At 44.7% G+C, this 24764-nt stretch overlaps 2 protein-coding genes across 6 annotated transcripts; one reads left to right on the top strand and one right to left on the bottom strand.

The window, feature by feature from the left end:
* Window positions 1-9005: 9005 nt before the first annotated feature.
* On the top strand, window positions 9006-12592 carry LOC136540189 (uncharacterized). Of its 3 annotated transcripts, none has more exons than XR_010779899.1 (7): window positions 9006-9517; window positions 9912-10088; window positions 10182-10328; window positions 11055-11156; window positions 11242-11312; window positions 11415-11576; window positions 11886-12001. XR_010779899.1 is itself a non-coding variant. In XM_066532196.1 (7 exons), the coding sequence occupies exons 1-7, from the start codon at window positions 9290-9292 to the stop codon at window positions 12125-12127; spliced, it is 1035 nt and encodes a 344-aa protein (XP_066388293.1). In that variant the 5' UTR covers window positions 9007-9289; the 3' UTR covers window positions 12128-12591. The 3 variants fall into 3 exon arrangements, 2 of the variants coding, with proteins under 2 accessions (XP_066388293.1, XP_066388294.1); XM_066532196.1 differs by having other exon boundaries at window positions 9007-9517; window positions 11415-11482; window positions 11886-12591; XM_066532197.1 differs by lacking the exon at window positions 11055-11156 and having other exon boundaries at window positions 9007-9517; window positions 11415-11482; window positions 11886-12592.
* Window positions 12593-13076: 484 nt separating this feature from the next.
* Window positions 13077-23260, bottom strand: LOC136533897 (LIM domain-containing protein HDR3-like). 3 transcript variants are annotated; one of them, XM_066526425.1, is made up of 12 exons: window positions 22855-23260; window positions 16894-17033; window positions 16613-16694; window positions 16405-16513; window positions 16197-16317; window positions 14992-15075; window positions 14757-14876; window positions 14424-14636; window positions 14280-14342; window positions 13959-14074; window positions 13806-13864; window positions 13077-13696 (listed from the first exon to the last, which is right to left on the bottom strand). In XM_066526425.1, exons 1-12 carry the CDS (start codon window positions 22904-22906, stop codon window positions 13359-13361), a joined length of 1497 nt encoding a protein of 498 aa, XP_066382522.1. In that variant the 5' UTR covers window positions 22907-23260; the 3' UTR covers window positions 13077-13358. The 3 variants fall into 3 exon arrangements, with proteins under 3 accessions (XP_066382522.1, XP_066382530.1, XP_066382520.1); XM_066526433.1 differs by having other exon boundaries at window positions 22867-23259; XM_066526423.1 differs by lacking the exon at window positions 22855-23260 and adding an exon at window positions 17684-17787.
* Between the last annotated feature and the right edge of the window lie 1504 nt (window positions 23261-24764).

The raw sequence follows: 24764 nt of genomic DNA, 5'->3' as shown, positions 1-24764 counted from the left end.
AATTACAGAATCCATAAGTAATCTACGAGACGAATTTATTAAGCCTAATTAATCCATCATTAGCACATGTGTTACTGTAGCACCTTATTGTCAAATTATAGACTAATTAGGTTTAAAAGATTTGTTTCACAAATTAGTCGCAAACTATGCAATTAGTTATTTTTAGTCTATATTTAATACTCCATGCATATATTAAACATTTGATGGGACAAGAAGTAAATTTTAGAGTGGGGAACTAATCAATGCCTTAGATATTTTGGGTTTTCTGATATCCGAACAGCAAGCTCTGTGGTACCTTCTCCTTTCAGAAAGGATATAATTCTCGTTTTTAGAAGTCAAATGATTTAAAATTTGATCTAATTATTATAAATATTAACATTTATAATACAAAATAAATATCATTAAATTAATTATAAAATATATTTTTTAGTAAACATAGTTAGAGACATAAATATTAATATCATTTGTTATAATTTGATTAAAGTTAAACTAATTTAACCGGCACAAATTCAATAGTTGCATGCGGAGAGTAATCGACGAATCGGCAACGATGTGATTGATCTCGATGTGATGTGCTTAATGCTTCGGTGACAACTGAGAACTGTATAATACAGTACCAGCCGGATGTCTGAACTAGTCCTTCGGGTTCTTTCGTGACTACTGACTAGCAAATGTATCCGCGGCGATTACGTATGCTCGCCTCGTCTGATCTAACGATACTCCGTCCGTTCTAAGTTATAAACCGTCTTAACATTTTTAGATACATAGATCTGTTATCTATCTAGATATATACCTATATCTAGATATTCTCTCGTCCTAAAAAGAATGTAAATCTCATTTGACGAGGAGTCAGAAGAATTTTAAGTTTGACTAAGTCCACATAAGATATTATTCGTATTTAGATCTCCAATTATGTTTATTATGAAAATATATTTCATGATTAATCTAATGATACTTATTATGTATCATAAACATCAATAACTTTTCATATATATTCAATTAAAATTAAGAATCTTTGACTTGTCGATACAAGTTTAAATGACTTGTTGTCTAAAATATTTAAGGTTAGTCTCGGTGAAAGTTTTATGTGAGTTTTATCTGTATTTAATATATTGTCACATGAGCATTTTTTATGTCATGACAACGTTTTTAAGAAAAGAGAAAAGTGAGTCTTAACACGGCTATCAACTCTCTACGAGTCAAATTAAATGTTTATGAAACCATAGATTGAAACTTTTAATTGAGAGTAGGTGTTTCATCCATATTTTATTTTATTCTATCTGACATGACAGTCTTGAAACAACGTTATGAAACTTTTCATTGAAACTGGACTTAATAAAATAACAAAGGAGAGTAAATAAAGATAGAATAAACACAAGAGTTTATTAAGGGTCTGTTTGGCATGACTGTGGCTCTGGCTTTGGCAGTAGCCTCTGCTGAATAATCGGATGACCCTATCAAACACTTTAGGAATAGAACTATTGTATGTAAACAGTAGAGAAGCCCGAGTCATTTTCTAGTGATTAATAGTATAGAAGACGAAGTCATTTTTGGCTATGAGCCGAAGCCATAAAAGTGGCTCCTCCTCAAATGTTTCGGCTCATCCGAAGAAGCACTTGAGGTGGAGCTCTCCCAAATAGAACGAACTATAGCAACTGATAAGATCAAAATTTGAAATTCAAAATAAAGATTCATTACTATCTCAATTCCCTTTTATAAGGCACACATATCAAAATCAAATTTTAAAATCTTGGGCATTTAGCTAACAGTTTTTACTATTATAATACATACTTTTTATGAGATAATAGAAACTTGATATAAGTTAGATTCATAAACAATTATACAGCCTGTTCGTTTGGCCGTGGCTTGTCGTAAACGATCGTAAATTTTCAGTCGGAACAGTATTTTTCTCTCACACAAACCAGCCAGCAGTACTTCTTCACGAACCAGCAACGATACGAACCAGCCAACCGAACAGGCTGTATATTGTCAAATAATCATAAGTTATAAGCATGCGAAGTGGGCAGTTGAGAAATTTATGCATTCAAAACAACTGAAGTTAGTATGTTTAATTGCATGCGTTAGCTTCATTGCAGTTGTAGGATAATACTACAGACATGTGATTATTTTGTTGGGGACTACTCCTGCAACAAAAGAAACTAAAAACAAGTTCGCGGGTATCGTGGCTTTGTCGTCCCTGTTTATGGCTGCTACTCCATGTGACTAGTGACGAGACGCTAAAAGAATCTGACAAGTGACTACACGTACTAATCGTGCTTCACGCACAAAGCACAAGCACAAGCACAGCACGTATCGATTCTTTGCTCCCCTTTTGGTCTTTTGCTGAAGTGATTTTGCTTTGCCTTTGTGCATGTACTTTTACCTGTCGATTCGACGACGGGGCCGGCCGTATAATCGTAACATCATTTCTCAATAGCAGCTTGCTTTCTTTCGCTCCTGTGGCAAAGATCTTCATCCTGTTCGCTTGTTGGTTCCAGCCAGCCCAAACCAGTCAGCCAACAGTATTTTTCTCTCACAACAAACCAGCACCAGCCAGCCCAAACCAGTTCAGAAACCAACCAGCGAACATGCCGCTTCCCGGAACGGAGTGGCTTTCGGTGTTGTGTAGCAGCATCCTTTAATTGCTGCCGCCTAGTACAAGCATCTCTGTTGGAAGTATGCCTCTTCTAAGTTTCAAAAAAAAAAAAGTATGCCTCTTCTATGGTTCACATGTGTAGAGCGCGTGTTCTGCCAAATACAAGCTTTCCCGAAATGGAGCACGCACCGCGGACGCCATAATACGATGCTTGCCCGAGACATTATCCACCTTCCAAAGCTACGATACAACGAATCACCCTTTCGGCGCGATCTCTCACTGGTTGCCAAAGCTTGCACAGAGGCAGAGCTTAGCAGTACCGCAGCACACCTTGGTGCGAAAAAGCTGCATCCGTAGAGGAGATGCACAAATTAGGCAGATCTCTTTTGTTGGGACGCGATGCTGCTGGTGCGAGATCGGCACGACACTTGCGTGCGCAGCGTCTGCTCGGCATCGGCTGCCAGCTGCCGCGCCGCGTCATCCATGTGTATTCTGGCGTCCAGCTCCCCCGTAATTTCGCCGGCAGGTTTGACTGCGTATCTGAGCACCATCCTTCGTTCCTTCACATGCCAAATGTCTGGAGAACAGTCCGTGGCCCATGGCGATAACATATGCGCCGACGAATGGTTAATAGGCAGATGAAAAATGAATGAGCTTTGGTTAGCAACGTGCCGGTCGCTAAGCTACAAAAGAACGCGTGACGGGAAGAGATAAGGGTCGCAAAACACGGCCACGAGGGAGGGAAGAAAGGGCGCATCGAAATGATTTGGGGAATCTTGTCCGGCTCCGACGCCAATTAAAGAACCAGCTTTCCGTGCTGTCGCGGAATCTCGTGGACATCGCCGGACGAATTTTTCGGCCTGTTCAAATTCGGCCTGTTCGCTTGTTGGATTCAGCCAGCCTAAACTAGCTAGTCAACAGTGTTTTTCTCTTACAACAAACTAGCACCAGCCAGTCCAAATCAGCCCAGCCAGCCTAAACTAGCTAGTCAACAGTGTTTTTCTCTTACAACAAACTAACACCAACCAGTCCAAATCAACCTAAAAACCAACCGGCGAACATGCCTCTTCTCTCGCCGGCTCTTCTTTTCTTCGTGCCGAGACCATCCTGCTGGCTCTAGAAAGAGGCCTACTGGACGCTGTACAGTACACGGCTCGGAAAAACCGGCGAAAAGGAGAGCAACAAACGCTAGAAATCAGTATAGTACAACACTGTACAAGCCTGGTGATTAAGCCCCACCTGAAACCATCGAGCCGTGAGACCCCACTAATGGGTTAAATTGGGCCGAATGGGCAAGCACTGTAGCGACAGGGTGATGCGAGTACGGTAGTATCGTGGAACACTGTACCTATGGAATAGTCCCACGTTGGAACCGAAGGCAGTGCCGAACTAGGTTAAAAGTCTGGACCTAGAAGACTATTAACTTAAGAGAGTTAATTAGTAGATGTAGTCAATTCACATGTAGAGTGAACCTTAACCATCGTTCCGGTCGGGGCGTTACACAAGCCAACAGGCTGAGTGAAGCCGGCCTGTGCGGAGTCGCTTTGGGCAAAAGACCGGTGGGTGTTCGCCACGATCCCATCAGCGGCTTTGGAAGAATCCAAAGGCGAGCGGCCGGCCCCGGGGGCAAGAATCGGTGCCAAATGGGTACCGGCAAGCAGCAAGGAAACGCGGGGGCACTTGGGCTGACCTTTGATTCTTTGCCGGTTCTCACGACACCCTCGTTCGTGCGGCGCGGAGGGCACGGCAGCGTGGCGCCGTGTCGCGCCGTCGGGCAAGCAAGTGGCCATTTGCCATGCAGGGGTCGTTCTTAAGTGTTGATGTGAATGTGGTATTGTGATCGATTGACTGCGATCTTCGCGTTGTTTTTTCACTGCTCGCCGGTCTTACCGATCCTCGTTTCGTAGTACTAGCACGGTTTCGCTTTCACGCTGGCATCTCGAGATGTCAACCCCATCGGGGTTACTGCCCTGTCCTCCCCGCGGGGGTAAATTTTTCCCGTCCCTGTCCCCAGGAAGGCTCACGGGGATTCCCATCCCCGCATCAACTCACCACCTGAAGTGCTAGCTTCGTTGAAGGCCACTAGCAGCTACATAAACATAGGCTCATATTGACCCATTAGTCCAAAATAAAAACCAATGGTCCAGAGAATACATTTTTGCTTTGTTTTGGCTGGGGTTTCCCTTATTTTATAGCTCCCTCCCTCCGCGCTCCGTAGCCGATGTGGTACTAAAGTTTTGCCTCATTTCCAGTTCTTCACCAAACGCAACGTGTTTTTTTATTGGGCCTCCCGTCGCATCCGGCCCATTGCTCGAACGGGGGAGGAGGCTGTCAGACCGGCCCAGCTAGCTTAAGCAGGAGCCTCCTTAGTGCACATGGAATTGGGCCTTAAATATTTCGGGTCCCCGCGGGGAACGGGGACGGGGGCATGCATAGCATCCCCGTCTCCGTCATACCCGATGAGATGATTTTTTCCCATTTAATTTCTCATGAGAAGAAGATTTGTACCACTCCCGTTTCCTAATGGGTGAATTCCCCGTGGGGAATCGGCGAACGGGCCCGTTGACATCTTTACAGGCATCTAATATCTTGGACAGCTATCAATTGCCACAGGCTCTTCTGCTAGTGGTATCGTACTGAAGCCCCGGCGGGGTTCACAGTTTCACAGACTCGGCCCTCTCAGGATCTCAGCACAGCAGAGTGGGAGCGTAACCTCTCACGGTCCCACACCCACGGAGCACTGCCCAATTCTTGGGTTGCATAGCACAGCGTCAATCGTCACTGTTCAGTGGACGCTGCAGTTGTACGGTGCTAGTACTCCGTACGTCGCAACAGGACAGACGGGCTCCGTATTCCGTGACCACCCTCGGCGTCCACAAACAGCACGGAGCAGCGACCTGCCAGTCTGCCAGATCGGCCGGACGACGACGGCACGGGCCATGACTATTCCAGTAGGCCCAATACAACCTTTGCCTGGTCCACAGAGCACTCGTCCAGATCAGCCCAGGCCCTCCTAAGCTTGCACCAACCCACCAAGTTACTTAGGCCAGACCAAGCCTGCGAATCTCCCCAGGTATCGTCGGCCCGACTCGGTTGGTTTGCCGCGCTGGCCTTCATTCAACCAGCCCAAGAAACCGCGGAACTTTGCAGTTACCCAGGATTTTTTAAATCCCTCAAAAAAAACCCCAGGATTTTTAAATATTTTTTCCTATTTGGTGTTTTGCAAAAATGTAAGTCCAGCAGATTGCAAAACAAGGAATTGGATTAGATTAGATGATCTTCAACCGTGAATAAAACGCGCTTCACTGAGGCCACCCGCGTGGCGTCGGCGAATGCCGTTTTGACATCCGCCAATTTTTACCGTCGACCGGCAGTTACTTTGGTCAATGAGTACCGGCTTATCCGGTTGGGATCCCTATCCGGTTCTACCGCTCCGTGCATACATCTCCCGCACTCAAATCTGTCTGTCGCCTGGCCGCTGGGACCACCAGTCCGCCATAAACAGATCGACCAGTTAGTTTTGAAAAAAAAAGTTAGATTTAAAATTAGTTTAAAAAAGTGTTAAAAAAAATCCCCCGGTCACCTCTTCCTCGCTCCCTCCGCCGCTCTCTCCCATTGGGAACGTCGTCCCCTTCCTTCCTGATGCAGTCGCATGCAGTGACTGACCTTGGCGGCTGCGTGCGGGGATCGAGTATGCAGACGTGGTCATGCCGCCATGGAGTCCTCTTCCCCGGCGGCAGCACCGGCAGATGCGGCGGCCGGATTTGCTGGCGGTTGCGTGCACAGATCCATAATGGAGACGCGGTAATAGTTTTGAGCTGACACGCTGATTGCCTTCCCCTTCATCAGAGTCGTCAGGATCTGGTGCGTTCATCCACTATTTGTTTGAGCCTATGATGCGAACTCAATCAATTTGGTTGTCCTCTCCATCAGTTTCCAATCTCCCAATCCTTGCTGCTGTTCTCTGCGTCTGTGAGAATGAGAGAATGAGCTGTTGCGAGTGAACTGCGCGCAATGCAGTCACTATTTGGAGCGCAGCCCTCTGATCCGATATGGACCCGCTGCTTCTCATGCGTCCCACCGCGCTGGTTGGGTGCGGGTATGGCTACATGATGAAACGTCCAATACTTGCCTGCAACCTGTTCGATGGAATGCACATGAGCATTATACCGCTAGAACACCAGGTCGGGTCATCGTGTGGTATGTTTTGGGGCAAATAGTTTCATTTTTCAGTTCAAAATTGTTGTTCCATCGAGTCTGAGTGGATTCACGTGCTTAGTCCGAAATAAATCTGATCTTAGCTATCACCAAGGGACAAAGGAAAGTGACATTTCAGGTTGTTCTTTTAAACCATCATGCTATTTTGTTGGGGCTCCGCTATACAGATTCATGTCTTATAGTGATCTGCAACATTGGTCTACTCTGAGACATAGAGATTAGGTAGTAAAGGTGAATTAGCAATTTTGTCTGTCTTACACCGCTGCTTCTGCCACCTTTTTATGCAGGTATTGTTTGACACGATTTCTGACGCAGGTTGTCTTCCTTCATCTTACTTATTTATACTTTCAGATTCCAAAAAAATCATCTGACCATGGAGATAAAAATGGAACTCGCCACCGTGCGGGCGGTGGCAAAGGGAACGCCCTGCCTCTATATCGATCAAGAGTGGCTGGTGGCTTACTAGAAAATTCTCACCGCAAAGATTCATTGTTCCTTTCTTTGGTCTTTGGGGATATAATCTTACTCAGATCGTATTGCTTTTGATAGGACATTTCTTTTGTAGTATCAAATATGCTGAACCAAGTTATATTCCCTCCAGAGTTAGGATTTAGTCTACTTTCTATGTACATACGTTCATCACCAAGTGAAGGTTCATATAGGACCTAGATTGGCTGACCATTATTGGAAAACCGCTTCACATGGTGCTCCTTCCCACTTTATGGAATTCAGTTCCTTCGCAGCCAGAATATGGAGACCACCCATTCTGATTTATGTGTGCATATTTGCCTTTGCTTCCTTTGGTCAACCAAAAGGAAGCAATTGTCAATCTAAAAACATTCCCATTCTCAGTTGCCTTGATTTTTCTATATCATAAGAATTTAGGTCAAGGCGTTCATGTTTCGTTAGTATTAGTTATTGTCCTTATTCTGCTTGCCTTTGCTTTTGTATAATCCCCCCTTTCAGGTTTATATGATCAAATACGATTTTATTGCTTTTGCAGCGTGTAACATCAACAACATGTCTATTTCAGTAACCATATGCCTATTATTTACCTGTACTGTATTCACCTTTTTTTGTCTTTTGGAATTTTCCAGCAAGTCAACTACGAGTCGGTGCCTACTTACAGCCTTACAGGATGGACAATGGACATAGAGGAGATTACTGCTAATGGACATGGATAATAGAGAATATACATGAACCGAGTTAACATGTATGTTTAGATGTCTCAATAGGACGTGTATTGTTTACAGACGAATACATTGTTTTTTTAATTCTATTTGCATTTTTTGCATTTCTTTGACATGTATGGGTGGCCACGCCGTGGGTTTCTAGTTTTTTTTTATTGGATTCAACCTTATATTTACTCTGATATGTTGATCTACCACTAAATTCTATCGTGTTTAGTTTCGGCTTGGACTGGAGCGGGCGCAGTGGAACGCGCCTCCCGTCCTATTATGTATGCCGCGGGTGGGTTTGGCGTTTTGCTCCTGCTGGCCGGTGCTTTCGAGGCCGCTGCTCGCGGCCGCCACGGCCAAGGCTCATTGCGCCCCCGTGTTCGACGCCGTGGCCTGGTGCCTTCGACTTCGAGGCCGATGTGCCCTCAAGGCAGACCCGCTGCCGGCGGCCGACGCCTGCAAGACTGACTTCCTCGCGCGCTTGCACTCGACTCATCTCCATCGTCCCATTTCATGCTCTCGTTTTTTTCCCGTTACAAGCTTCTTCTGGCATATTGAGAGAATATTCTCTCTAAAGATGACCTTCTTTGTACGTTTTCTAACCAAACACTAGGGCGAACACCAAGACGAAACGAGGTGTCTCGTCCCTAAACTAAATTCATTCTAAATATTATTAGTGTCTGAATTTTTTATTTTAGAAGAACGCATTTAGTTATGTAGGTCAACAGTATTTTAAGGACTTTCTATTAATTTCTTGTCTGAATTTTGTTCGTGCTCGCCGAAACTTTATATTAATTTGGTGTTAATAATTTTGAAATTACTAAAGCTTCTCTTATGAAAAAACAGAACCAATCACTATGAGTATTTATTTAAGATTTTTGAAAATGAAATAAAGCCAACCACTTAGTAGTAGGGGTATGTATTTAAGATTTTTTGAAAATGAAATGAAGACAAGATGCTGATTCGATGTGAGGAAAGCTTGCTGGAAGCGTCTCTTTCTTTCCAAATCAGTTTCTCATTTTGGCCATGGCTTTTACCCGACCCATCCATGCCGTGTCTTTATTCGCGGCCGCCGACCTCCGGCGCATGAAAAAATAGAAAATTCCCCCAAACCCTAAGCCCTCTCTGCCCATCTGTGCACTCCGAATCTGCTCCCAACTCTGCTAGGGTTTAATGCCCGCGTGCTCCTCACGCATTCGTCCCGCTCGCTGATCTGCGCCTGTTCGCTTCCGCTAGGCTCTAGGGCCCAGGCCCTAGAGGCGGTTGGAGTGGCGGCACGACGAGAGGGGGGAGGCGGATGCAGACTGAGGCGAGGGTGGGGATGGCCGCCGCCACGATGGACGGCAGCGGCGCCGCCGCGGCCGCCGCGCGGAGGTACACGACGCAGCAACAGCAGGCGCAGGCGCAGCTGCAGCACCACCAGCCGCAGCTCGGGACTGTGCCCCTCCTCTTCGCCGGCGGCGTCGCCGGCGCAGTCAGCAAGACCTGCACCGCCCCGCTCGCACGCCTTACCATCCTCTTCCAGGTGCGTCTGGACTCCCAAGGGAGGGCGGTCTTGCTTCTGCAGTTCTGCTCGCTAGGCTGCTCAAATGCTCAGAGTGCGACCTCGTGTGTAAATAGCAGAGTCGGCTAATATTTCCTCGGGTCTTTATAACTAAGCCACGGAGTACGTCGCATCTGTTTTTGAATGAATTGGCTGCAATCCTACTAGAATTCGCGAGAACTAGTAACCATAATGTATTATTGCATTTTGCTTTGGCAACAGACAACTTGGTTAGCTGTTCAAAGGAATGGTGATCACATAGTTGCTTTGCTGATTTTGCCAGAGAAATCCTTTATAGTGTGGATTAGTCTTATTGTTCTACTCTTTCGCAATATGATTGTGTGGCTTTAGTGAAATTTATGAATTGTGCGTGCAGGTACAAGGAATGCACTCAGATGTGGCTACAATGCGCAATACTAGCATATGGCGTGAAGCATCCCGCATTGTCTATGAAGAAGGTTTTCGGGCTTTCTGGAAAGGGAACCTTGTTACCATTGCCCACCGATTGCCTTACTCTTCAATTAGTTTCTATGCCTATGAGAGATACAAGAATGTAAGTGCAGGGCTTTTTGGATAAAATTCTGAATGGTCATCTCTCCCACTGATGGTATGGGAGTAATTTAGCTTTATTATTTCGGATGTGCAGTTGCTTCAGATGCTACCGGGTCTTGAGAAGAATGGTGGATTCGGTGCAGACGTTGGTGTTAGATTGCTAGGTGGTGGTTTATCAGGAATCACTGCAGCTTCGATGACGTATCCACTGGACTTGGTGCGAACACGTCTTGCTGCTCAGGTAAGATACTGTTACCAGTGCTGGATAAAGTTCTGTAAAAACTATTCTAAAATGTTTAGGTGTAAAATAAATTTGATTGGTAAGATTGTCATTCACTTGATATGTCGGTACACGAGTTAATTTCCTTGTAGAAGGTTATAGTCACCGTTTTAACTGGAGTGAAGTTACAGCCTGTGCTTTTTCCTGTAAGTTTTTGCCTACCCCCAAAAAAAAGAATAGTTTGAGTTTTATGATTTAGCCATATACTTATCACTGTTTGGTGTGGGCAAATAGGTGCTTGCAATTCAATCAGGGTGTGTTTGGTTTGGTGCCCATATGTGCCCAAGTTAGCCAAACCAAAATCTGGTTACTTTGAATAATTTTGGCCCCCATTTGTTCGTGCCAAAATTTGGATTGGTAGTCTTCTAATTTGATAACTTAGTTCATTTTGGGTTGGCTAAATCCTGGTCTATGAATTTGGTGGCCAAAATTTGGTAGAAAAATGTCAAACATGGACAGAAGTTGGTTACAACTAGACTGAACAACATATCTGTCCATACCAACCTGCATTCCCGTCAAACCACCTTTTGCATTGCTTAAGCACCTAGAAGACATTGGGGATGTTTTTATTGAGCATGCTTTAAGCATTTGAACTAGACTAAACTAACAATTTAACAAAGTTTCACATTGTTAAGCTAGGTTTTGCAGCACCGATGACTGATATTTTTCCCCACTGAATGGTTGTAGACAAATACTGCCTACTACAGGGGCATATCTCATGCTCTTTATGCAATCTGTAGAGATGAGGGTGTCAGGGGATTGTACAAGGGTCTTGGTGCCACTTTACTAGTATGAGAATTTCCTTTTTTCCTGCTTATTTGCATCATTCATTTTGTTATGTACTTACATTCTCTGATGATTCTATAAATCTCAGGGTGTGGGCCCCAGCATTGCAGTAAGCTTCTCTGTGTATGAAACTTTACGTTCCCATTGGCAAGTAGAGAGGTAATTTTGAATTTCATGTTACATATGGACATATGGTATCAAAGTCTTATCCTTGTGCTTTGTAATAGTTTTACTTGTATTGACATTTGATCTTCCAATCAGGCCATGTGATTCCCCTGTCCTAATCAGTTTGGCTTGCGGAAGTCTTTCAGGAATTGCATCGTCAACTTGTGAGTGATTGAGGACCTGGATTGTTGTTACTGTTCAATAGAAAAGTGTGAACGAGAACCCCCTTCGTTTGACTAGAAAATTCCTCATTACTTTGTAAGGAGTTGTTTAGTAAATGATTTGTGTGCCTATTAAATCTTCCACTTTCACAGCCTTTTCATTTTAATTGGGTTACTTGGTATCTTTTCCCCCTTACATTGAATTTCATGAATGCTGCCTTTTAATCAGTCAGTTTTTTTCTTCACTGTAACACGCTTCTTTTTTGAAGGTTGTAAATTTAGTTAATGCTGCCTTTTAATAAATGCTGCCTTTTCATGAATGCTGCCTTTTAATTACTAATGGCCTGCTAAAGTTTGTAAATTTAGTTAAGCACACAATGATTATTTGGTGTTCATGTTTTTCCAGTTACATTCCCATTGGATCTTGTGAGACGTCGCATGCAGTTGGAAGGAGCAGCCGGGAGGGCTCGTGTCTACCAGACAGGACTTTTTGGAACCTTCGGACATATTGTTCGCACGGAGGGTTTTAGAGGCCTGTATAGAGGAATCTTGCCTGAGTACTGCAAAGTGGTTCCTGGTGTTGGCATCGTATTTATGACATATGAGATGCTTAAGGCCATCCTCACAGGACTGGAATCTGATGATTAGATCTATGCGGTTCTGTCATGCTCCGCAATTTTGATATATGGTGTCAGAATAACATTTGAGGCTGATTAGAGTGGGAGAAATATGAGCATGTAGTGTTAGGGTTTAGGATGTGCTAAGTTTTGCAGTTTGTGTTATATGGTTACAGATCTTTATGTAGTGCACCATGAAAGATGCCATAGATCTTCCAAAAAGAGTTTCTTTTCACCTCACCATCATTTTGTGTATCTTCACAACTTTCACATTGTAATGGTACATGAAGCTGTTGTCAAGCCTGATGATCTTCATACCTGTGAGATATGGTCTCCAATTTCACCAATGTTATAGCAAGGTTGATTAATGGTGGCAAGAGAACTGTGAATAGCCTTGATATATGTTTATCCTGATATTGACCATGGATCTGTTTCTTGTAAATCAGTTTGGGAACTTTGATGTTAACAAGATTTTCGTTGCAAATGTTTGCCCATCATTTTGTGAATGGGAACCCATTGGCTAGTACTGGGCCACTTCGTTTTGTTCACTTTTTTTTTTCTTGCTTTGGAATCCAGATTGATTGTTTTGGTGAGTTCGGGATTGATCCAATGACCCAAAAAGGGCAAAACTTGCATTCCTTTCGTTTCCTTTTTTCTTGCTTTGGAATCCAAATTGTTTATTTTGATGAGTTCAGGATTGATCCAATGACCCAAGAGAAGGCAAAACTTGCATTCCTTTGGTGTATGCGGTATTATTGGTAATGTTAGCTCAGCCCCACTGTTTATTTATTAAGGGAATGATTTGTCTTTACCTCATTTGTTGTTAGGGGTATTCGTATGCTGGGTGCTTCTAGTCAGGTTGTAGTTCTGCTCACGGTATTTTCTTGCTGCTTAGCTCTTGCTTACGTTACATGCAATCAAGAATAAACAATTAAGGTTTCAAAAAAAAAGAATAAACAATTAAACCTGCACACGCATGAGTATACACTTCATCATTATATTAGTGTGAGTAACAGTGCATTACATCAGTGCTTTTGGGCGATCTTATTACACTTGGGCATCGCCAATTCCTATTAATTCGAGCAAATACAGCTCCTTTTCTGATTTACTCCGACAGGACCTCTTTGAAAACTCAAGGTCACCGAAACTGAATCACTATGCTTCCATAGCCAACTTCATCTCAATATGTCTGTAACCTTTGATATCCATATGATCTTTGTGTTGCGTCCGGCATGGACATTGTCTTTTTTCCCCCTCTCTTATTATACAGGGAAGCCTCCTGTTAGGCGTATATGGTTCAGTGTTTGGCGAAGGCCATACTTGTTGACGGCAGCATACGCAGTTCTGAAACCGTCACCATAGGCCGTTGATGTGTCATTGGCAATCTGGTGCATGAAGAACTCGCCCAGCTTCTTCTCAGTATGAGATATTCTCCCTTTCTTGGACGATGTTAGTGGATAAGACGAAGAGGAGGACGAGGCATAAGATGATGAAGGCTGCGCGTGCCTTGAGGATGACGGAAGAATCTCTGATTCCAGCCACAGGTAAGACATGACCTGGCATATACCTTCTTCAACCTCCGCGTTTAGGTTTCGGTAACCTGAAAAGTACGATTCAGAGCTTTTGAAAATATTTTTTCAATCAATTTCATAAAGAAGAAAAAATGAAGCTATGAATGTTCAGTTGAGTAAATTTGTTCATCCATGTACCTTTGAGGCGCAACCACCCGTGCATCAGCTCATGGGCGAGGATGGAGCCTGTTAGTAGCCTGCAATAGCGTTGTGACACAGATGACGTCATGACGCACTAGCCATAGAATGTGAAAGAACCGCAGTATCTGAATCAGGCGTAAATTGCCTCACCTGGGGAGGCCATACAAGACAAGTATTGCAGTAACTTCACATCTCCTAGTCAGCTTTTGTGGCTGAGTTCTCATGTCTAGTAATCGGTTTCCACCAATTCTGGGCCTCCTAAGTATCTGCAGGAATAATGCACAGTCAAAAGGGCAGAATCTGTCGGTTTCTTCGACTGCCATGCTAATCGAAACGAGCAGTCTGAACTTAAGAGCTTCTTTTCAGTTCATCACAATGAGATAACCAGATAAGACTATCTTATTAGGATTATTGTATAGCCACATTGTGGTTAACCATCCTAGCAACCGTCAAAGTTTGAGTTGAACTTACACTGCTCACAGTCTGCTCCTCCGACAGACATAGGCCCCTTGTTTCAGGCATGTGGTGTGGGCCCTGGATAATGCAGATGTGATGAACGTTAGTGTTTCCGAAGGCCGCACATTTTGCAGGAAAAAAGCCAGAAGAAATACTCACTCTACTCTCTCCTTCCATGGCTTCGTTAAGCGCTTGCCGTTCAACCAAGAGCATGGGTATCTGCTGGTCCAGTTTCATGTTCATCCCCTCATAGTAGTCTCTGATAGAATGGTACAGGGGCTGGCATTCACCGGTGTCCATGACTGCAGATCCCAGGCATTCCATGCACAGGCTGCGGCCGTCTCCCAATGACATATACTTTGTGTTCCTTGGCTGCAGAATTACAACCGAAAAAATTATGGTGAAAAATGCCTTTGAATATAATCAGGTAATGGATAGCCTAGTTTGAAAACAAGTAATCAGACTGCGACCACTTTTCTCTAGTATTTGTACCTCCATTTTCTCACAGCTGCAGCAACGTGGCGTCCTGTCATGCTCATGCAAAGGGCAATAGTTTTGGCCCCAGAATGGATGGGCTCGGTACTCTATCAAGCCACTCCTGTTCGTTGGGATCTGCAGAAACACAAAAAGAATAAGTTTCTTGCACTGACAAACTGTAGAAATACTAATGCACATGCAGTTTATCAGTCTGCAGTGCAGATCATTCGGGTTCCAGAGGAAGCCTTACAAACTGAAGGCAGACGTCACATTTTGGATGATGCAGCTCCTTGTAGCACAACTTGTGGTATGGATCTGTACCCAGCAAGGTGAACTGGAAAACAGGAAGAAATAATAATGGATATCATCTCTGATAACCAGGAAGAAACAATAATGGATACGATCATCCCTGATGACACTGAAACACACTTCCACAATGAAAGAAATGCAACATACTCCTTCTATTCCAAATTATAAGACGTTTTGGCTTTTCTAGATACATTTTCTAGGTATTAGCTCAACAACTTTTTTTTTGACGCAAAATACTGTGTGTGGGGGGGGGGGGATCCCCACAGTTATGATTTTATAAATAATTTAAAGGAGTGTTACAACAGTTATTAGCTCAACAACTTTGGGCATATATTTCTGAACTTTTTGATAGAAGGCTTGGTATGGATTTTTTGTCTATTGGTTAGCTGTGGCTTAGTAACAATAAATTCTTGTGTGCAACATGTTCTGTGCTGCAGCCCTATGGGGGCTTTGAAAACTGAGAAATAAGCTTTGTTTTCAGGGAATAGCTTGGAAAGACATGACTCATGAGGTCTATTCTCATGAATCTAGCAATTATGTTACAAGAATGGGGTTTACTTTGTCCACAAATGAAGAAGCTGGAATTTTCTGTGAAGTTGGAGGAGCTAAAATGTTTGGCAACAAGACCAGCAAGACTGACTGGCTAGATCAAGTGGAGGATAGGTGGGATAAGCTGATGTTTCAGGAAGCTCTGAATTGGAAGACCAGAGAAATCCCAAAGGAGTTGAAGAACAGACTGTCCAACAAAGTTGGTGACTGATGCCCATGCTAGCAGAAAGCCTTGGTTTAGTTTGGTGGTTGACGGTTCTTCAGCTGGTTTGGAGCTTTTAGTTGGTAGTTTTGATGTTTTTTGTGTTCGGCGGGCTGTTCGCTTGATCGTATCAGCCATGATACAGTATTTTTATCTCACAACAAAACAGCATCAGCCGGCTTATAAGTCACAGAAACGAGAAGCGAACAGGGTGCGGGTTGTTGAACTGTTTGGAAAGGTGTGTTCAACCTGAACGCCGTAAAGGATGATGTTTGTCTTGGTTAATGCCTAAGACACGGGCTATGCCCTAGAATTCTAAAACTTAGATTATATTATGTCAATGTATCTAGAAAAGTCAAAACGTCTTATAATTTGAAAGGGAGGGAGTAGCTTACCTCGGTCTCACGGATAGGGTGACTGCAGGAGATGCAGCGGAAGCACTGAGGGTGCCAGTAAATTCCCATGCAGCTCAAGTAATGGCCATGTCCTATCTCATGCTTGCAGCCTCCGCATACCCTGCAGCATCGACATTGACGGCATTGAGCTGTTTTGGTGCAATAGAGACGAGGTGTATGATGAAATGGTGATGTGAGAGTGGCTAACCTGTGCCCTCTAGGTTGGGCCTGAGAGGGAGCATAGGGGGTCATGTTGAGACTGTCCTGTATGGCTCTTGCAAGATCTTCGTCGTTGTTGTCACCCTTATGGTTTTTCTCTGCGCAGGAATTTGCAGCAACGGGGTGCCAGGATGAAACAATTTAGAGAAATTTATACCATGCTGACATAAAATGTATAGATTGATTCATCCATGTACCTTTGCGGGGTTTGGCATCCTCTGCAAGAGACTCTGCAATTGCATGGTCCAATTCTTCATTGTCATTTCTAGGTAGATCATTCTGGAAACAACAAAGAAAGATAGTCTTTAGCAACTGCTTGTTCGAAGCTAAAAGCTTAAGATGGTACTGCAAATAAATGCAAGTTGAATTGGATGTAAAAATGTGAAACGGCACTGTGTAGATAGATCAAAGAGCCGTTTGGAGACAGAGATGAATTGTATAAGAAGGGAGGAACTAAGTTACTAGTACAGTGTAGTACCTTTGGTCTAACTGGTCGTTGGTGCCATAGCGCGTCCTCCTCTTCTCCGGCCGTCACCTGGGGCCGCCGGCGGTTCGGTTCGCCGGGCTTCGGCCCCTTAAGGAAATTGCAGAGCCACTTCATGAAACCGGATCTCCTCTCTGTGTGCAGCGACATTAACATTAGATATATTAGATAGGCCAATCCAAATGTATACAGGATCCCACACATGGCTAAACCCGAAAAGCTGAGAGTGAGAGCAACTTGCCACCTAACCTTTCCTATCAGTTGACAGTAGGCAGGAAGGATGAATATCTTATTTATTATTATAAGCAAATTTGTTGTACTCCTATGCTACTCCAAGAGTAAATAAATTTGAACAATTCGTTTTTTTTTGTGGTGAAGGGCATTAGACCATTGCACTTCTACTGCACTCCCTTCGTCAGATAATATGTAGCCCTCTGTTCAAAATTATAAATCGCTTTGACTGACTTTTTGTACATCAATTTTTTTGGTATATTTATTTTGCTATGTATCATATTATTATATTTAGATGCATAGCAAAACAGATATACCAAAAAAATGAAAGCGCCTTATAATTTGTAACGGAGGGAGTAGTGGAAATGGAGTCATTATACAATGTAACAGTCAATAATCTATACAGCAGCTGTGCTTGTACACCATTAGGAATTCATCACCCTCAGCCAAATTAGTTTTTGTTTTCCTTTTTCACTGTTATGTGATGAGTCCCTTAATTGGAGCATGACTGAATGTATCAAATACTAAAATTAGAAGGGCCAGATATGTGTACCTGCACTGGACAAGAGCAACAAACACATGGATACAACACCGTACGAAATTGCTTCGGTTAGCATGTCCGGACCCCCGCTCTACGCTGCGCTAATCAAAGTGATGTCTTCCTTCTATATTCTACTCCAATTGACAGGGCACACAGTCAGGGTCAGTGAAGCTATCTTGTCAGAGCTCAGTTAATCCTGGATTATAAGAGTCAGTTTCAGTCCAATTTTTCCTCCCCTCTGAATAACATTGATGTATGCATGACAGTAACTGTTAGAAATGCTCGTCAGGTGATGCGAGTGGGTGGAGCTAGCCTGCTGTTAGGATCAATCAATGAGCTCAGGTTGATCCGACAGAACCCACTTTTCTAGGACGAGCCCACCATAATAGACGCTTCCATGTTTGACTCGTTGCGTCATCGATTTAATGGTGACGAAGGCAAGTGAGAACTTTCAGAAAAGGGGAAAGATGTATCGGTAGTCTAGTGGATAGCACCGAATTTTTTATATTTTAGTTTTATTTTTCCTGAAAGTTTCTCACAAATATATTTCTAACGGAAAGAATTCAGAAAATAGACCCTTAGCTCGGCGCCATTAGTGCTGGCGCCGAGCTAACACGTCTCGGCGCCAGCGTCTCTGGCGCCGAGCTCCTGGGCACGGTATATGACATGGCAGTGAGCTCGGCGCCGTAGATCTTGACGCCGAGCTCGGCGCCAGAGTGACTGGCGCCGAGCCTTTAATACCTATGGGCCCTGAGCCTCTCTCGCCCTAGCAGAGCCAAGCTCCGCCGTCGCCCGCGCCCTTGCCTCCACCGGCCGCCCTCGCCCGCGCCGCGCCCGCGCCCGCTCGCGAGCCCCGGGCCACCCTGCGCCGCGCCCCACGGCCGCGCCGCCCCTCCGCGTCGCGCCGTTGCCCGTGGCTGGCCGCCAGCGTCGCGGCCAACGGCCCTCCTCCGCCCTCCACCGCCGTCCTCGCCTTAGCCTCGCCTTGGCCTTCACCGCCGGCCTCGGCCGCGGCCCGCCTTGCCGCCCTCCACCGCCGTCCTCGGCCGCGGCCGTCGTGCCTTCCGCGTCCGTCGAGCCGGACTCGTCGCGCCGAGCCCCGGGCATCCCGCGGCCGCCGCGCGCCACCGCTGTCGTCGGCCGCGCCACCGTCGACCCTGCCACCTACAGCGGGCGGCCGTGCCATGACCCGGATCGTCGGCCTGACCCATGCCCATCGTCCGCTGCGACCCCATCGACGTCCGCGGATCAATCGTTGGAAAGGTAAAAATTATGAATATGCAATGTACCTACTTAGTTGGCATTTGTTATTTACTAGTTAATGTGATGACTCAGATAGTTGATATATATGTCGATCTAGTGAGATATATATGTCGATAGATAGAAACATAGATACATAGGTACATAGATATAATTAGATAGCTACTTAGATACATAGTTACATATTTAGTTAACTACATATGATCTAGCTATTTAGTGAGTACACTGTATATATATAGGTAGTTATTATCTTATTTACTTAGTTTGTAGTTAGAAAGTACTTGTTAGGTACTATCTATCGTCTAATTTGGACTAAATGACATATGTTTCGTTACGTGTTTGAACTAGATGGACAACCTAGTCACCATATATCATGGAGGCACCGTTGAAAGCGATCGCTATGGATATATTAAGTTTGTTGACATACAAAGCGTGCCTGTGCTATTCAATGATAGGCCTTCATTTAGTGAGATGGTTGTAAGGGCTCGGGAGGAGCTGCATTGCCTTGGAGATGATGGCATTGCAGTTGATGGTGGACTGCACCTAGGTTCTCCTTCCAACATATTCAGGCGAATGATCTCAATTGATTGTGCGGATCAGTGGGAGAACTATGTGAGATCGGCTATGAAGAGCCAGCTATAATGTTTGGACGTGGTTGTGCGTCGGGTGTTAGTTGGTCCCATCCCTCATGGGTTTACTCCAGCAATGGATCATCAGGCACACATCGACCCTCCCGTTCCAGAACCTTATCTGCATGCGCAGATTGCACCTACGGTTCCCGATGCTCAATCTGCCTCCAATGCGGTAGTTGGAGATGGTTGTCAGACTCATGTTTCCATGGCAGATCCTCCTTATGAGATCCCTTTGCCACAGAATCATCCGAGTAAGTGTCTTAACCGCATGGTTTTTGGGAGCTTACCCCGTTCCTTACATCTATTTCTTTCATTCTTTCCTCATTTCTCTACTGATGTTGCACGAGACATTCTTGAGAATGTGGATGTGCCTCCTGTTGATGCACAAGTGCACTTTGGAGATGGATTCTGTGGCTCTAATAGTGTTGAAATTATGCATGATTCGAAGCCATATGAGATGGCTAGGGCTCTTGATTCTGATGATGATCGTCCTGTTGGAGAGTTGACGGAGAGTGATGTTGAGATGATGAGGCGTATCTTTCACGGCCGTCGTGATCCTAGAGTTCATGAGTTCAGCGATCTTGCTCATTCCAATCAGGTGTTTGCAGAAGAACGTGATGATGAGCTCCTAGAAGCTCCTGAGACCGGTCCTAACATGGTAATTGAGAATGGGAGTGTGTTCAATGACCTCCCTGCTTTGAAGAGGTGGTTGCAGGCTTTTGCAGTGATACGAAAGAGGCCTTACAGGGTATTGCATTCATATGTGGAGCGCCGTTACACAGTTGTGTGTGACAAAAAACGCTGCCCATGGAGGGTTTGTGCAAGGAAATAATAGATAACCGGAAAATAGAAGATCACAAAAGTTGTCGGGCCACACAATTGTACTGACCATGAGCTAACACTGAGGCATCGACAGTTGACATCTACCCTCATTGCTAAACGGTTGATGGAAATTTTGTAAGGAGAACCCAACATAAAGGTGAGGACAATTATCAGGACCGTTGAGGCGTGGTATGGAGGATATGTGATAACTTATGGTAAAGCATGGAGGGCTAAGCAGCGAGAATGGAAGATGATATATGGGGACTGGGAGGATGGGTATGAGCAGTTGTCAGTTCTTTTCAATGCAATCAAAGCTGTGAATCTAGTCATGCATTATGAGTACATCCCAAAACCTAATGCATGGAAGGATGGGACACAGATATTCTTTCGTGCCTTCTGGTGCTTCCCTCAGTGTGTCGAGGCCTTTAGGCACTGTCGTCCTGTCTTCTCCATTGATGGGACGTTCTTGATTGGCAAATACCAGGGCACACTTCTTATAGTCATATCCTGTGACGCGAACAACAAGTTGGTTCCTTTGGCATTTGCTTTGGTTGAGAAGGAGAACAATGACAGTTGGGGATGATTATTGAGGCTAGTCCGGATACACGTGGTTGGGCCTGGCAGGGAGGTTGGCGTCATATCTGATAGGCACCAGGGCATACTTAATGTCGTGCGAGAGCAGATAGAGGGGTATGCACCTTTGCACCATCGTTGGTGTACTCGGCACCTTGCTGAGAATCTACTCCGGAAGGATGGTGTGAAGGATAACTTTGATTTGTTCTAGGAGGCTGCTCGACAGCTTGAGGACAAGTACTTTCAGGAAAAAATGGAGCAGGTCAGAACCATATCAAATGCAGAAGGTAGATAATGGATCACGGGTTTGATGAGGGATTTGGAGAAATGAACGAGAGCTCACGACGTCGGTGGATGGAAGTACGAGTTTCAGTGCAGCAACATGGTGGAGTCATTCAATAAGTTGCTATTGGGGATACGTGGTATGCCCATGAATGCAATCGTTCAATTCACCTTCTATAAGCTTGTTGCATGTGCAGAAGCAACGCGCCGCTGTGTCTGGATGTTTCGATTGAAAAATATGGGCCAGAAAACCACAGGCATAATTAGGGACAGGGAGGTCAAGAGGGACGGGGGCATCTTTGCTAGACGTGTCGGAGTATAATTCTCGAGGACGACCCCGTTTTCACAAAAACTCCTCCCGAAACATTTCTTGCATCTAATAAAACGGATGTAATTTAATAAACATAAATCAAAACATCACAAATAAATATTAATGAGAACCATAACTACAATACAACCAATTTCGTTATAAGAACCCAAAACAGTTAACATTAAACCATAAACCTAAGGTTTCTCATTTGATGTACAACAATGAACCCATAACATAACTACATGTGCCTATGTTTGCTAGCTTTTCCACGCCTTGGCATCATCCTACGGTTGTATAATACATATATTGATGGATACAATGAAACCCTAAGTGATGACGATTATTACGTTCAAAAATCCGACTAATACATATCGAATCGATGCGAAAAAAACTAGGAGGGGAGCGAGGATACCTTGTTCTCGAAGATCTACAGATCAAATCAAAGTTTCCAAGGTCCAATATGCCGATTCGTGAGGTAGGGTGAAGCGAGGAGAGAAAAACCCCGAGAGGGAGGAGAAAGAAGAGACAGAACGCTCGGGCAAGAAGGTTGGCCGGGGTTCAATGGCAGTGAGCTCGGCGCCAGTCACTCTAGCGCCGAGCTCGGCGCCAAGATCTACTACGCCGAGCTCACTGCCATGTCATCTGCCGTGCCCAGGAGCTCGGCGCCAGAGACGCTGGCGCCGAGACGTGTTAGCTCGGTGCTAGCACCAATGGCGCCGAGCTAAGGGTCTATTTTCTAAATTCTTTCCGCAAGGGGTCTATTTATGAGAAACTTTCAAAAAAAAAACTAAAATATAAAAAAATTCGGTGGATAGCAGTCTCTAATGAAATTGGTTAGTCAGTGATTGGATGTTACACACTAATCAAGTGACAAAATCAATTTCTATCATGAAAAGGATGAATGTCGACACACTAATCAAGCCGCAAATCAATTTCTATCATGAAAAGGATGAACCACGTACTCGGGCCCTTCATTTCAGAAGAAAAAAAAAGAACTGAACACAAAGTAGCCATGTTTCCTTGACATGGCATCCTCTAGTACGCTTTAGAAACCGAGAAAGATAGATGAAAGGTCATTTTGCTTTTTCCTAAGCAGGATACCCATTTAGTCTTAAGTCAACACGGATTAAGCGGCAGGAAACAAGAAGGTAAGAAATCTGTTCAGACAACGACAGAGTGGTAGGCAACTTAATTTTACACATGCCAAAACAAGCAGTATACATAGTAGGATAACAGAGACAGGGTATTGATGGCGACAAGAACATCCGTAAATTAGGAAAGAAACAAAGAGAGTTAGAGATTACCGTGGTTGTTACCGTGGTTGCACCGACCACAAGACCGCGAGGAGTAGGCCATTTATGCAACCGGCGCCAACACAGCATATATATAGGGCAGACACGTACAGGGCGAGCACTGAACAAACTGAACCAAAAAAGAACGGAAGCAAGAGCTTGGCAAGATCAACGACGGCGATCGCGATGTCTACGATGAGCAGAAGGGTGGTGAGGGGAAGAAGAAGAAGAAGAAGAAGCAAGAGCTGCAATGGACGGATGAGAAGAGGGAGGACGGGGTTCTTAGAGAATAAAGCGGCGTGGTGGGAAGGCGCTGGCCGCGACAGAAAGAAAAGAATTGAAGGTGAAGCGAGCCAAGGGCGGGCGGCACGGCATCTCGCCCCCCCTCCTCCAGTCCTCCTCCTGCAACGCGCAAAAGCAACGATGAGCGATCTTTCGTTATAATCAAATTCCCTCGCCGTGGTGTTGCCAGTTGATGGATGACGCATTTGCGGCGAGCGCGCGGGGAGAAGAATATATTTGGAAAGAAAGGGAGATAGGAGAGCGCAGAGATTCCTTGTGTCAACGGGAATGTATGCTCGCATTAGCTCTGTCCCCTTTTCTGATCGTTTTTTTGTATGCCCTGCGGCGGGAAATGGGGGGGTTGATATGGAAATGTTCGCTCCCAGGCGCTTGCGACCGCAGGCAGTATCCGCTTGCCAAAGAAGATTAATCCCGGTGGCGTCTGGGAAGTGGGAAATGAGCGGTGGTGCCGTCGTGGCCGCCAACCCGCCGTTGGCATCGACGCCATGGCAGCAAGACCCGCCGGCCATTCGCCTAGCAACTGAGACCGTACCGGCGAGGAGGAGCCGCGGGATGACAGGGCCGCCACGCGAATCACGGTTCTTCTCGCAGGAGACATTCGCCGTCGGGATTTCCCGTCCTTCGAATTCCATGGAAGCGGAGATCAGGGCCTGTTTGAGGAATGGGAGAAAACAGAGAAACAGGGAAGGAACGAAAAAACAGAGAAATAGGGAAGGAGCGAAGGTGTAAAACAGAGGATTGAAAAATACAAGAATTTTACAGAAATATATGTTTGGAACGTAGGAATATGACTAGCGGAATTTTAGAGTTAGCTGCAAACTCAACGCGTTATATCACCAAAGGATGTTTCAAGATTACTTGGTTGATGATCCGACATACGGCCTAAATTTATTTTGTCTGAGGTTTGTGTGCATTCACTTGTTATATGTACCTAGAACGCTAGGTAATTGTTCTGCAGTGGCGTCAATCGAGGAGCTAGACGGCAAGCGATGGAGAAGCGATCTCTCTGGTATGCGTCGGCGATGAAGGAGACGGCGATGGAGGAGCGTGCGAAGGAGACCGTCACGGTAAAAGAAGGCACACGAAGATTGACACCGCGCGGGAAACTCGTATTCGCGCGATGGAGGAGCAGCGCAAAGTTATGCGCAACGGGGGTGGATTTTCGAAGTGGAGGATTAGGAGTTGTTAGAGAGGAATTTTTTCTCATCTGTCTAAAAACCAAGGATTAGGAAAGGATTTAGAAAACTCTTGGAGATGCTCTAACACATGATCATGTTTGCTAATAATTAATAAGTAATGCTCAATACATTTCAAATTATAAGACTTTTTGACTTTTCTAGACATTGATTTTACTATGTATCAAGATGGAATATATATTTAAATACATAATAAAAATTATATATTAAAAAAGGCAAAACGCCTTATAGCTTAGAATAAAAAGAGTAATAAACAATATTATAAGGAGGGACTGATAGGGATAGAGATCATTTAATAAGAAAAAAAAAGATAAGCCGGCTCCGTTCCAAAAGAAATGTAAATCTTGCTCCACAAGAAGTGAAAAGTCTTATGTTAGATTAGGTTTATAGAAGATATTATTTACATTTAGATCTTTAAATAGG

The sequence above is a fragment of the Miscanthus floridulus genome, chromosome 2, assembly GCF_019320115.1.
Source record: "Miscanthus floridulus cultivar M001 chromosome 2, ASM1932011v1, whole genome shotgun sequence".
Taxonomy (NCBI): Eukaryota; Viridiplantae; Streptophyta; class Magnoliopsida; order Poales; family Poaceae; genus Miscanthus; species Miscanthus floridulus.
Note: the sequence above shows the minus strand (reverse complement) of the source record. Positions and strands in the feature narration are given on the sequence as shown.